The 14317-nt window shown below is 46.1% G+C and overlaps 1 protein-coding gene across 2 annotated transcripts in view; it reads left to right on the forward strand.

Annotated features, from left to right (window-relative positions):
- The first annotated feature begins 1531 nt into the window (after positions 1-1531).
- Positions 1532-14317, forward strand: part of LOC123093737 (aspartyl protease family protein At5g10770-like) — a 50232-nt gene continuing 37446 nt past the window's right edge. The window contains exons 1-4 of one of the 2 annotated variants that reach the window (XM_044515770.1): positions 1532-1763; positions 13633-13710; positions 13798-13853; positions 13965-14119. In XM_044515770.1, coding sequence (XP_044371705.1) covers positions 1611-1763; positions 13633-13710; positions 13798-13853; positions 13965-14119 — 442 coding nt within the window. In that variant the 5' untranslated portion in view covers positions 1532-1610. Of the gene's footprint in view, positions 1764-13632; positions 13854-13964; positions 14120-14317 lie in introns of both variants that reach the window. The other variant, XM_044515769.1, reaches the window with a different exon arrangement.

A 14317-nucleotide genomic window follows, 5' to 3' on the forward strand; every position in this document is an offset into this window, starting at 1 on the left:
GTTTTATCTCCTAAATGAAAAAGCGAACTAAAAATCCGTTTTCACCATTATATCCGTCTCGACGAGATCTTCAAAACTAGACCCCATATTGATATGTTTCGACAAATTTTTTTTTTTGCCCAAAAGTTGCCATGATGTTTACACTATACTTGCCATAGTGCTTAAACTAAAGTTGCCATGTGGCAATTTTAGTTTGTAGATCATGGCAATTTTAGTTTTTTGATGATGGCAATTCTTGTACTTTGACCATGAAAATATTTTTTATTGAATCATGGCAATTTTAAGTGCATGTATCATGGCAATTTTAGTTTATGGTGCATGGCAAGTCTAGTTTCTTAATTCTCCGTTTTATAATATGTTAAAATTTACTTTCAAATGTAAAAGAAAATAGTTGAAACATATCTTGGCAACTTCAGTGTAAATATGGCAATTCATGTGCAATAGACATGTCAACTTTTAACCAAAAAAAAATTCGCCAAAATATATCAATACGAAATCTAGTTTTGAAGATCTCGTCACGAGGGGTTTAATGGTGAAAACGGATTTCAATCGGATTTTTCATTTAAGAGATAAAACATTTTAAAAACTGAAAATCCAAAAAGATTCTTGCATGCATGCATGCGATGACGTGGCAATCTATTTGCATTAGAGACGTGTGATGCATTTCCTTTTCTGTCACACGTGTGGCAGTTATCGGCGTTCAACTTTTAATTAACCCGCTTATTATTAACACTAGCTAACTATTTGTGTGTTGCAACGAGGTCATAGAATCCAACATATACCTTACATCGACCATATTGAAGAATTTTGTAAGCTTTCATTTAACTTAAGTATGGGCAAGGAAAGACACGGAAAGTTCTAATTTTAGTTGAGATTTTGATAAGATTTGGTTTGATTTGAGTATAGATAGGGGAATGCAAAAAAAATCATTTAGATGAGATTTTAGTATGGTTTGATTTGATTGAGTATGGTTTGATTTTAATATAGTTTGGGAACGTATCGATTTACTATATTATGTTCGTTTTTGTTTGTGCAGCATTACCAATAAAATCAACAGGTGTATTGTGTTTTTTGAACACGGTACAGGTACAGGAGCAGACGCTCCACATATGCACATACACTTATTCTTATGAACACACACATGCACACTCTAGCTCTATGAGCACCTCCACAGATGTACCGATTTGATTTAGATTGTTCCAGATTACTATATTTATGTTGATTTTTAACTTTGTGCGGCATCCGTTAACATCATCAAAAAGAAAAATCAACAAGAGGCTCGTCGGGGACATTCAAGAAAAATAAATAAAGGAAGAAACCAAATAAGAAATAAAGGCTTGGAAGGAAAAAAAAAACAGGGAAGAAGGTGAGGCAAACCTACAACTCCTCTTAATATAGAGAAGAGGATTAATCTAGAGAAGAGATGCAGGAGGGTCACGATCTTTTTCCTGCGCACTGAGGAGCAACGGCGACGCCTGCTTCACCTGCTCCATCGGCCGCCTAACTTTGACCTAACCGAGACGTACTTGACTATAGTTGACACCAGAGACCTTTTCCTGCGTACACCGTCGTCACTTTGGAGTTTGCCTTCCACTGCCCCTCTTCACAAGATGATGCGCTGTAGGAGAGAATGGCTGCTCGCGCCGTGCGTCATCTCCGTGCTGCTGTTGGCACCAATCCTCTGCGAAGGATTGTTCTTTGGCGCAAGCGAGGTGTCGCCGCCTGCGCTGACGCCACCCTTCATCAAGCAATCAGGCGAACGGGTGAGCGTAATTTTTCGTTTATTTCATTGCACTTGGTGGTAACATCTACTTCTCCCATTTTTAAATATTTGTCTTTCTAAAGATTTCAATAAGTGACTACATACGAAGCAAAATGAGTGAATCTACACTCTAAAATATGTCTACATGCATCCGTATATGATAGTCCATTTCAAATCTCTAAAAAAACAAATATTTAGGAACGGAGGGAGTACTGTAGTGAGATGGTTGACATTACATGGTTCGTAATCAACAGCAAAGTAGTTTAAACGGGATGAAGGCCCATATCATATAATTTCCGCCTTTTTAAAACCATGGACGCGTTCGTGGCGGGTGTAAATGACCAACCTTCCCCATTAAGGCTCTTTTGATTCAAAAGAATTCTATGTTTTCTTAGAGGACTTGAATCCTTCAGAATTTTCCTACCGCTCAGTCAAAAAAAAAACATGGACGCGTTCGTGGTGGGTGTAAATGACCAACCTTCCCCATTAAGGCTCTTTTGATTCAAAAGAATTCTATGTTTTCTTAGAGGAGTTGAATCCTTTGGAATTTTCCTACAGCTCAGTCGTTTTATTCGCATGATCAGAAAACTTAGAAATGTCATATGATTCATTTGTTACAACTCTATTATGAAAAAAAAAATCATCCATTCAAACCTCATGGTAGGATTCTTTTGTTTTTTCTGCGCTGTCAAACACCCTGTCTAAATTACTATAGTTTTATCATCAACACATGATAATCTATTGCTATGTTTTTTCTATTCATGCGTTTTGAGAATCATGTGAATCAGAGATGTCCTTATTAATAAGAAACAATAAAGTTGATAGAGCTAGGAGCCACCACAACGTTAGGGCAACTCTAGTTGAACCCTCAAAAGGGTACAACTCCTCAAAAAATTAGCGTTAAAATGTACCTAGCCCAACCATCACCCAGTCTAACTCCTAAAAAAATTAGCGGTGCATCAGCTGCGCCGCAAATATGAGTGGTCACAGCCATTTCTCAGCAAAAAAAAATCTCCCCCGCTCACACTCATCCACGCTTGGCCACCCATCGCAACCCCGCAGCCCCCTTGCTCACACCCCCACTGGCACCGCAGCCCCCGCTTTCCTCCATCCCCACTTTGAATCGACTGCTGCCTCCCGCCATTGCCCGAATCGACGGATCTAGCTGCCACTGAATCGACAAGGAGGCCCACCGCCAAATCTGTGTTGCGTCTGGAATGGGAGCGCACAGCCGCCCCGAGTGAGATTCATGTCTCGGTTGTCGCCGTTGCCCGAATCTATAGAAGAAGAACAAGTGCCATGGCGTGCGTCAGCGGCCATGGGGCACTTGCCCCGGGGGGGGGGGGGGCATACGCAGTTCGGAGGCGCGAGAGAGGTGTTGGCTCAGCACTTTCTTGTCCGTCGCGCAGGCGGCTCGTGCGTACGACGTGGCAGCGATTTGTTTGTTCGGCGGCCGGGCAAGGTTAACTTCCTTGTCGGCAGCCGCAGCATCCCGGACTTCATCGAGCCTCGAGTTGTCTCCCGCTGAGAGGAAAGGATAATCGTGAGGCCTTCGAGCAGATCGAGGCCGAACGCATCGACGAGGCCATTATGGCTAACCTCATAAGGAAGCATCTAAACCTCGTGGTCGAGGAACATGCATTCTATGAGGCCTACAAGAAGCATAACAACAACGATGATGATGTCGAACCGTCCTCCACTGCAGGCGACTCCTAGGTGCATTGGGACGAGCTCATGGGGAATCTGAGTAGTTTTAAGTATGGCATGTAGTTTTAAGTTCTATGAACCCTCTAATGATGCTATGTATAATGTGCTATTTTTGTTTAATTAAGTAAGTTGGTAGTTTTCTTTTTTGTTTGAAATGAAAATTGTGTGCAAAAACAATTTAGGGAGTTAAGTTTAGGTCCGGCTAGGAACCACCGTTTCTAACTTCTCAAAATCTACTCTCGAGCGGACAGGGTAGCTACTCCTAGATTAAAACCAGATCGTGTCTCCAGCCGGCCCGTTCTAGATTGGCCCGGCCCGTTTAAGCGTTGTCTGTCTTCCCGGTTTTGGGAACATTCTAGAGGTTTTCAGCCGGTTTTTTGCGGTTTTCAAAAACTTCTAGAAGGTTCCTAAACCTGATATTTCTTATTTTCTGTTTTTCATTTCTTTTTTGTTTTCCTATTTCTTGTTTTTCCTTTTTCTGTCTATTTTATTTACTTTTTTCGTTTTTCTTTTTTTCCTTTTCTTTTCATTTTCACTTTTCTTTCTCAAATCTTTCAAAATTATTCAGGAATTTTCTAAATGTTCGCATTTTACAAATTTTGTTCATTCTTTCATAATAATGTTCATTTTTCAAATTTTGATCACAATTTCCAAAAAAAATCAAAATATGTTGGCTTCATTTCGGAAAATCAAAAAATGTTCACCTTTTTAATTTTTCTGCACAAAGCAGAACTATGTGGTTTAAAAAAAGTTCCAATTTTCAAAATTTGTTCAAAAATTCAAAAAAAAATTGTTCACCTGTTTAAATATTGTTCACAAATTAAAAAATGTTTCGGACGTTCAAAAGAAATTCCCGTTTCCCAAATTTTTTCACAATTTGAAAGATGTTCCTGAATTTCTAAAATTCTTCCTATTTAAAATTTTGTTCACAAATTGAAAATATATTTTCGTTTTTGAAATTTGTTCACACATGCAAAAAATGATTGCATGTTTAATTTTGTTCACCATTCAAAAATGTTGCAAATTTTAAAAAGTTCCATTCTCCAAGTTCGTTCACATATTGAAAACCGCTACAGTTTTAAATTTGTTCACAAATTCAAAAAATATTCTTGCTTTTCAAAATTATTTTGAAAATTTAAAAAATGTTTGAGTTTCATAAAACTAGTTGTAATTTTGAAAAATATTCATTTTATATTTCTTTATTGTTTTTAAGAAAATGTTTTGCGTTTCCAATAAGTAGTTCGTTATTTCAAAAAATCTTTCTCGTGTTCAATTTTTGTTCCTATTTGTTTTTAATTTTTTTGAGTTTCCCAAATAAAGTTTGCATTTCAAAAGGTATTTTCCTTTTAAAAAATCATGTTTGGCATTTTTAATTTTTGTTAATATGCCACGTATTATAGTTCATATATACTGGGCTGCCATTTTGCACACTAAACCTCAGTTACTGCAATGCTATAGACATGTTTTCCTTGCGGGAGTACTTGTGTTCAATCCCTCGCCCACAAGTTTTATGGAATTTTGCAAACTTGTTTTATTTTGTGCAGCTTCTTGTTAGGCTTTAAAGATCGCGCTGCCAATTTTCACACATAGCTCGCCAGGCGGAGTGGCTGGCGCATGGCGGGCCTGTTTGGTTGAATGCCTGGCCACCGTGCCTAGAAAAATGGGCTGCCTGGATACAGCCTGGGATGGTGTAAAAGTTTGCCTGGCCAGGCTAGCCTGACCCTTGTGTGTTTGGTTCGTGCCTGCTGTACATGAGAATTTGCCGCTGTGTGTCAGAGTACTTAAAACATTTAATTATTGCCAGGCAGCTACGCTAGCACCCCAGGCGCAGGGGATGGGACGCCTGGGCCAGGATAAGTGGCTTGCCTGGGTTAAGCGTTTTATTTTATTATATTTTTTCTAGTTGAGCCAGGCTAACCACAGATTGACCAGGCCAGGCATGCACTTTCTCAGCCAGGACAGCAAGCAAACAAGTACCAGGCATAGTCCAGGCACTGTCCAGGCCAGGTGGGCATTGGCGTGGACGCTAACCAAACACACCCGACATCCACCACTCCACCTGCCTTGCTAGCACGCTCTTTCTTTTTTGCATCCTTTTATTCCGCGCAGGACAGCGAATGGGCCAGCCTAGGGGAACCCCCTCCCATGCGAAACCGTTACTCCCTGCCGCAATAAGCGACATATAGGAGGTCCTGTGAATCGGTCCGCTACAGTCTAGGTGCATGGCTGGCCCAGTCATGGCTACCTGTGAAGTGAGGTTCCTATTGAATGCAACGAGCATCACATTGGACTTCTCGCCCACATTTCGAGTGATCCGCATTGTTTCTGCACTAGAATCCCCCACATTCTTCACCATCTATGCTCCAATCATTGCCACTGTCCACCCCAATTCTCACCCTTTTTTGCTTCCACCACCGCATGTATGCTTGACGAGCTGTCGGAGCAAGTAGAGGTGGAAGATCCACAGAACGCAAAGGCCCGGAGGATCAACTCGGCGACACGGGAATCCCGCTGCATCAAACAGAAGGGCGGCTGGAAGGGCTGGCGTGGCGGGGTACGGGTTTCGGGGGCTTGGCGGGGCTAGGACGTGGGGCGCCGCCGTCGCAGCCCTCGATGCACACATCGCCCTGACAGGTGCAATATGAGTGGTCGTACTTCTACGCCGCAAAGCATCTTGTCTAGCACCAGCAATCCCCGGCCTCTGTCGCTGGTACGTGGCATATTGCATCGGCGTGAATGCAGTGCTGCTCCATTTCCCCGACTCGTCACCTCTGCTTATGCGTTTGCAGACACACCGTGGATTAGGTTGGTGCCCACTCTCTGTTCATTGGTATGTCTAAGTTGGGTGAGACATCATATGACGACGCAGACAGGCAGATGATGGAGATCATCCACGGCGGAAGGGAGGCAGATGCTACTATGAGGAGGGCCAAGTGGATGACTTGGAGCCGGATGGGCATGCCCAGCTGGGCACCTAGTATGGCACGTACACCTAGCAGCCGGACTCGTCACCGAGCAGTCGGAGCAGGACGACAACAATGACCTTAATCTGGACGAGGGGCTGGACGATCCAAAGAAGAGGGGTATAAGTGAAAGTTTTAACATGAGACAAATTGTTGTGCGATGTGTGGTTGTCCACTAGCATAGATCTGATCCATGGCAGTGAGCAAAATGTCGCAACATTTTGGGCCAACATACATGTCATTTGCCCAGCTATGCTCTATGCTCCATGTCATTTGGCCGGCTATGCAATATGTATTTCCCTCGGCTATGCTCTATGCACATTGTTGACAATGTACTTTGTTGTAGACATCCCGTGCATGCAAATTGTTATTAAATATTGAGAAGAAGAACTTTGTCCTCATGCATTATTGGTCGAACTTCATCCTCATGCATTGTTGGTCAAAGTTCAATGGGCAGCCCAAGTAGAAAAATGGCATTGCCAGTTCCATCAAGAGCGCCAGCATTAGCAATGAGGAAGAGCGGGTGATCCAACCAACCCAACAAAAAGAGCCTGCCGAGAAGGTTAGAAGGGAGTTCCGGAGAAAGAAATGGGAGGAGAAGAAGGAGAAGCGAGAAGGGGCGGCGGACAAGATGACAGAGAGGTTTGAGGGCATCTCGGAGAAGGAGGATGCATGTGTCAAGCGCTCCAAAATGAAGGAGCAAAAGAAGGCAGAGAGGTTTACATGTTGATGGCGGTGGCCGATAAGAAGGCCGGGCTCAATGAGAGGAGAGTTGAGCCCACAACTACTTTGGCGGAGACACAAATGTTGACTTGAAAGTCGACGAGTTGTATACCGAAGCGGAGATGGTGAAGTGCTTGATGGCAAGATGGAGGAGACCGAGAAGAAGGAGGCCCGGATGGAGGCGGCTGATGAGGAGGATCCGGTTGCGGAGTGAGCGAGGAGGCTCAGACAGCCGGCCTCGCAGGGCAAAAATGTTTGTTTTTTGCACGGATTGTCGGACTGGATCTTTTGTGACCCGCCGCATGTCAAAACTTTGAACATCCGCGTCTTTTTAATTGTGATTGGCCTCTATGAACACCCTACTTCAATTTGATCCATATTGATATACATTTAAAATGAAAATTGATGCCATAATTGAGCAGACATTTAGGTGGTTGGATGCCCGGCTTCCGAAACAGTGTCCGTGGACTAGTCCGGAGCAGTCCACGCACAAATAGTATGTCAATTGTAGGGACCGTGTTGAAGATGCCCTTATTATCATCAAAACAACACATAGGCGCCTCCTTCCCTAAGAAGAGTCTATGGTTCCTTTGCCTCCCATCGGCACCGCCGTCGGTTTGCCTCATCTTCGGGTAGGCTGCTCACTGCCGAAGCAGGGAGGAGATGGCCGGAATGGCCGCGAATTTAAAAGTTGCTACCAACTGCCAGGAGCTTCTTGAAAGAGAACGCCGAGCGGAGCAAGAGGACCTGAAGAAGGCCGACGCCGAAGCCAAGGATGCCCGTAGTGCGATGCGGGCTATGAAGGAGGAACTGCGTCAGGTTCGAGACATTGTGGCTGGAAAGCCCTTTATGCTGTGCAGGAAGTTCACGGATCCGAAGTATGCTTAGCTGGGCCGATTGTATGGTACGGAGGATCCTTATCTGGACATGGCAGCGAGTGCGGCGGACGCAGTCGTGCACTTCCGAGGCCAGAAGGATCACGAAATGGAAGAGCTTTTCTGGTCTCAATCCCATAGTCCGGAGCGCCAACTTCCGCTGAGTGATCGGCTCGTTAAGTGGGCTGAGCTAAATAGATTGTCCGGACTTACCATGACGGATGTGGTCGCTCATTTGTGGCCGGGAAGGCCCAAGCCGAAGAGTTATTTTGGCTTGTTGCAGCAATTCCTTGGGGCGGTGCCGCGTATTGGGGCGATGAAGCGGTCGGCGTGTATAGAAGGTGCGCGGATGGCTCTTGCCCGTGGTAAGACATACTGGGGTGAGATGGATGCCACCGTTGTTGCATCCCGGGGTTCGGATAAAAGCCGGTTCCCCACCGAGCACTATTTTGAGGAAGTCCTGCAGGGCGCTCGTTTAATAGAGTCGCGGTGCTCAAAAAATATTATGTTTGAATGACATGTATGATTTCTGAGATCATGTTTATAATACAATAGCTTTTTATACTTGTGCGTTCAAGTATTTAACTATCTCCTGTGCGGCCGTATGTTTATGTATAATCTGAAAGATGGCAGTCTTTGGCTTCAGCCCCTACGCACATGGTGCGTGGGTGTTTGCAAAAAGAAAAATGTTTTTTCACACTTAATCCAATGTCTTGGTCCTTTTAAGGAGGTGATAGCATAGCAAACTAGGCAACCGGACTATAATGCTTTATCACTTTCACTTAGCCATAGGAGCTTGAATGTGGGGCTACTATATAGCCCCTGGCGGCACCGCTCATCTCCGAACTCGGGGTGTGTATGTGCCTGACCGGGAAGCGGCCCTTCGTCAAAGTGGAGGAATTCTAAACATTCCAATGGTCGATCGAGTGGTTGACCAGTCTCTCGCTACATCATGACAGTCGGTTTTCGGCTTTCTCTACTGAGGTGCTCGCCTGGCCGAACCGGGGCACAATCGTAGTAGTTCTCCTGGTGCCGCGTTAGCCGATGATACGGAACATAAGGCAGCAAAACACAGGAGCCGGGCAAACCCAACATTTTACCAAAGACATGATTCGGAGCTGATGCATATAAGGCCTAACTCGAGACACCGAACACTCCCTGAGGTGTTCGGTCTTTATGATAACGGGCAGAACAATGCCCTAAGCCCCTAGTGTCCAAGTACAGACGGGAACTTCTGACGTGGCCGATGCCAAAACGCCAGCCTCCTCCTCGGCTATGGTAGGAAACCGGGGGATGTATATCAACAAGAGACAGTAAGAAAGGTTTACGCAGGGTCTTAATCTGAAAAGAATCCTTGCAACGGGTCCCTGCTGCACGTCTACGCCTGTGTCTCCATTGTGCTGTGTCCTGGACGGGTGTAGCACGTGCTTCATCTGTAAAATAGAAGGACTTAGTTTCTAAGAAATATCGTGCAAAAGTTGTGTTAAAATAAAGTATGCTTTGGTAGACAAAGAAAGTTGAGCTTTATTGGCTCTCATTGCTGAAACGCCCTGCCCCTTATAAAGGGGGTATGCGGCTAGGAAGCCCCTTGCTGGACTCGCCTAACCGTGTCCGGGGTCTGAAGGACCTGTGTTTAGGGGCCCCACGCTCTCCATGGTCGAGGAACACTTGTATTTACTCTTTAATGAGATTATGTCTTGTGGACCGGGCATTGTAGGTATAGGAGACGTGCAGTGTGGTATGGCGTTAAAGCGGGCGAAAGCTTTGCGTCCCAGTAGTGCTTGATGGCCACTGTATAATGGGGCGCGATGAAGAGTGAGCTTTTCGCGACGGCGGTTGTCGGATGAACCGAACACAACCTCTAGTGGTACAGAGCCCGTATAATTGGCTTAAAGGCCTGACATCGCTCCTTTAAAGGGAGTGTTGTTATGGCGAATGTTGGTAGGGTCTATCCCCATTCTGCGGACAGTGTCCTCATATGACAGGAGCCGCGCTGTGTTGTCGTGTTATCACATGAAGTGAGTTCACTGTTTTGACATCTAGTGGGAAAGTCTTCTGTTTTCCGGAGTGCTGCTTTTGGGGATCGTCACTTTCGCTTGGTGTATCGAGCCCCTTGTGTTCGGCATTAAGTCGGCCGGACTGCTTGAAGACCCAACAATCTCTGTGGGTATGGTTTGCAGGCTTTCCGGAGGTACCATGTATTTGACATAGTCTGTCTAGAATCTTGTTTAGGTTGGATAGCTCGTCACCGTTGTCCTTGAGGGACAGCGTTTTGTTGTTCGGCCGCGAGTTTTTGAATCCGGCGTTGACCGCCGTACTGTTTGGGCCATTTTCCTTATTCCGGCGCTGATCCTTTCTGCGTCGAGATTTCCCATTTCCATCCATGACTTCGGATGTACTCGGGTCGCTGGTGCTGCATCTAGCTAGCCAGCTGTCTTCCCCCGCGCAAAAGCGGGTCATGAGGCTTGTTAGTGTGGCCATTGTTCTTGGTTTTTCCTGGCCGAGGTGTCTGGCGAGCCACTCGTCCCGGACGTTGTGTTTAAAGGCTGCTAAGGCTTCAGCGTCCGGACAGTCGACTATTTGGTTCTTTTTAGTGAGGAACCTGTTCCAGAATTTGCGTGCTGACTCTCCGGGCTGTTGAGTTATGTGACTTAAATCGTCTGCATCCGGAGGGCGGACATAAGTCCCTTGAAAATTTGCTCGAAACGCATCTTCAAGCTCTTCCCAACTTCCAATGGTATTTTCTGGGAGGCTTTTAAGCCAATGTCGAGCTGGCCCTTTGAGCTTGAGGGGTAGGTATTTTATGGCATGGAGATCGTCTCCTCTGGCCATATGTATGTGTAGGATATAATCCTCAATCCAGACTCCAGGGTCTGTCGTTCCGTCATATGCTTCTATGTTTACGGATTTGAATCCCGCTGAAAATCCATGATCCAGTACCTCATCAGTGAAACATAGTGGGTGTGCGGCGCCCCTGTATTTGGGTGTGCCGTTGTCTTCAAATGCTCTGCGGGTTATGTTGCTTCCTGGAGTCTTCTTTTTTGGCCCATAAATAGATCTGACTGGGTCGTCCTTTTTTCGAGGATCTTTATGCTGTTCGTGTGCCGGTTTGAGTGCGGCGCCCCTTGTTGCTCTTGGCCTGTCATCTGGTTGTCTATCCGGCCAGGCGGCTTCTTTCTTTTTTGACTGTGGGGGCTCTAAGGCCTCCTCGTCAAATTCGGGCAACAGCTTTCGCTTCGGGTAGCTCTTTGTCTGGTGACTAGCGCCATGTTTATCTGCGCTGTTGAGCACTTTGCTCCATCTTATTCTAAGTGCGTCCTTCGCTGTTTTGAGCTTCTGCTTTTGCTTCTTCAAGCTTCTTGCCGTGGCGACGAGCCTTTTATGAAGATTCGTATGCTCTGGTGATGTGAGATCATCTTTGCCAGGGATGAGTTGCCTGTCCAGTTCATCATGTTCGGATGGCTGCTTGGTGGCATGTGCGTCGTCCACTGCTTCGCCCTGCTCTAAGGCTGGGTCCGTATGGGTGTCGTTTTTATCGAGGCCGGTCTTCGGGCGGCGCTTGCGTCGCTGTTTTGGTTGTTTGTTGGGGGAGTTGTCCTTTGCCACGTCCCGTTTTTCCTCATTGTCACTTCCTTTTGGTGCATCCACCATATATACGTCGTGAGTTGGGGTGGCTTTCCCGTGCCCGGTAGGCGCTGGTTCTTGGTCGTCTCCGGCATCGTCGTCCATACCGTTGATGTCTTCGGAGTCATAGTTTAGCATGTCGGTTAGATCGTCGACAATGGCTATTAATTGGGTGGTGGGTGGGCTTTGAATTTCTTCGTAATCCGCATCCCAACTGTCCTGGCCGCAATCCGGCCAGGGCTCTCCTGATAACAATAGGCACTTTAGCGAACTCAAGATGTCGCCGAAAGTTGAGTGTTGAAAGATGTCCGAGGCAGTAAACTCTATGATCGGCGCCCAACCGGATTCGATTGGTGAGGGCGCGGGAGGTTCAGAGTTCGGCAAGGAGTCCGGCACCTCGGAGTCATGAGCTATGCGAGGGACAAGATCAATGTTCGGCTCTATCACCGTAGAGGTTGCAGCCCCTGAGGCGATGTCTAGCCATCCGTCCTCAATTTGCGCAGCCGGCTCCAAATTGAAGATCGGAGCGGGTTCGTGTGCGGCCTCCAGGGTACTGTCCGGCTGCAGAGCTAAATCATGCCCGTCGTGACAGTGCGGCACGCTCGGCTGTGACTCGAATCCCTCGAGGATCAAGTCCCCGTGGATGTCAGCCGTGAAGTTCAAACTTCCAAATCTGACCTGACGGCCAGGGGCGTAGCTTTCGATCTGCTCTAGATGGCCAAGCGAATTGGCCCGCAGTGCAAAGCCGCCGAATGCAAAGATCTGTCCGGGGAGGAAGGTCTCACCCTGGACTGCGTCGTTGATGACGATCGAAGAAGCCATCGAGCCTATTGACGACGACACAGAGGAACTCTCAATGAAAGCACCAATGTCGGTGTCAAAACCGGCGGATCTCGGGTAGGGGGTCCCGAACTGTGTGTCTAGGCGGATGGTAACAGGAGACGAGGGACATGATGTTTTACCCAGGTTCGGGCCCTCTTGATGGAGGTAAAACCCTACGTCCTGCTTGATTAATATTGATGATGTGTGTTACAAGAGTAGATCCACCACGAGATCAAGGAGGCTAAACCCTAGAAGCTAGCCTATGGTATGATTGTTGTTCGTCCTACGGACTAAAGCCATCCGGTTTATATAGACACCGGAGAGGGCTAGGGTTACACAAAGTCGGTTACAATGGTAGAAGATCTACATATCCGTATCGCCAAGCTTGCCTTCCACACCAAGGAAAGTCCCATCCGGACACGGGACGAAGTCTTCAATCTTGTATCTTCATAGTCTTGGAGTCCGGCCGATGATGATAGTTCGGCTATCCGGACACCCCCTAGTCCGGAACTCCCTCAGTGGCCTTAGGGCCCTGGCGGCGCGATGGATCCCGTTCCTTGCCGGCCGGAAGGCTATGTTTTTAGAGTTTTCTTCGAGGTTTGGTAAGGTTTGTGTCCTGTTCAGAAAGACGAGACGGTGGTGGCTCCTTGAAGATTGAATAAGGTTCTCCCCAGCTAGCCCCCGTCCAAATGGTGTGTCTAGCATTATTGGTGGGCGTGTGGATGCGTGTCTCCGGTGGATCTGTCATTGGTGGATTTGCTCGGATCTGGTCGTAGTTCGTCTACGTTCGTGTGTCTTCGCGTTGGGTCATTTCGATATACGCCACTCTTCATCGATGGCGTTTGTTGTTCTGTTGCGCTAGTCCTATGAGGTCTTAACACGACGAATTCCCGACTGTCTACTATAACAAATTTTGACCGGCTCTAGTGAGGAAGAGGTTATGACGACGGCGCGCCTTTGGATCGCTTCAGTGCTTGTAGTCGTCGCTAGGTGGTCTACGGATCTGTATGTAATTTTTATTAATTTTTATATTCGTTGTACTGTGATGATTGAAGATAAATAGATTGAAAGTTTTCTCGTAAAAAAGAAAAAGGAAATAAGATGCCCTTATTAGCCTCAAAATATGCACATGTCTAAATTCAACTGTTCAAAGCAGGGAATACCGCAGGCTGTTGGCGTCGTTTGGCCGGTCGCCTTCCTCCTCACATCAATGACATTGGTTTTGCTTATCAAGGTAGCATGTTGCCTACTGAAAGTTTACTCCAAATTAATTATATATATCCAACGACTTAACTTTGCCCTATTTTATTTCTTCTCCGAGTCAAAATATGGATTCAACGACCGTCAATTCCACGGTTCATTGGATGATCAACCACGGTAACTGGTGTTTTAAGAACACATTTAGTGCTAGCATTGACCTTGTGTGATCTGCGTAATAAGAGTACTAGTTTATTTGTCGATGTGTTTACTGTAATTTCATTGTTGCAGGTCGGTACACTCTCTAAGCATCACGGTGTCGTTTGTAGAGATTGTCAAATCCATTGGCATCTTGCCATACAACACCGGGTACCTCAAAGTGTTACTCCTCTTCATCCTTGCACCAACTACGGCGTCTTCCACCGGCTGCCCCTCCCCAACCTTCGGTAATTTTGTGTCTCTCTCTCTTTTCTGCAAAAATCGTTATTAGTTACTACTCGCTCCGTTTCTAAATATAAATCTTTTTAGAGATTCCACAATAGACTACATACGGAGCAAACGTTTATATACATTCGAATGTAGCCTATAGTAAAATCTTTAAAAGGACTTATATTTATATTTAGGAATGGAGGGAGTATCTCTGT

Source organism: Triticum aestivum, chromosome 4B (genome assembly GCF_018294505.1).
Source record: "Triticum aestivum cultivar Chinese Spring chromosome 4B, IWGSC CS RefSeq v2.1, whole genome shotgun sequence".
Lineage (NCBI taxonomy): Eukaryota > Viridiplantae > Streptophyta > Magnoliopsida > Poales > Poaceae > Triticum > Triticum aestivum.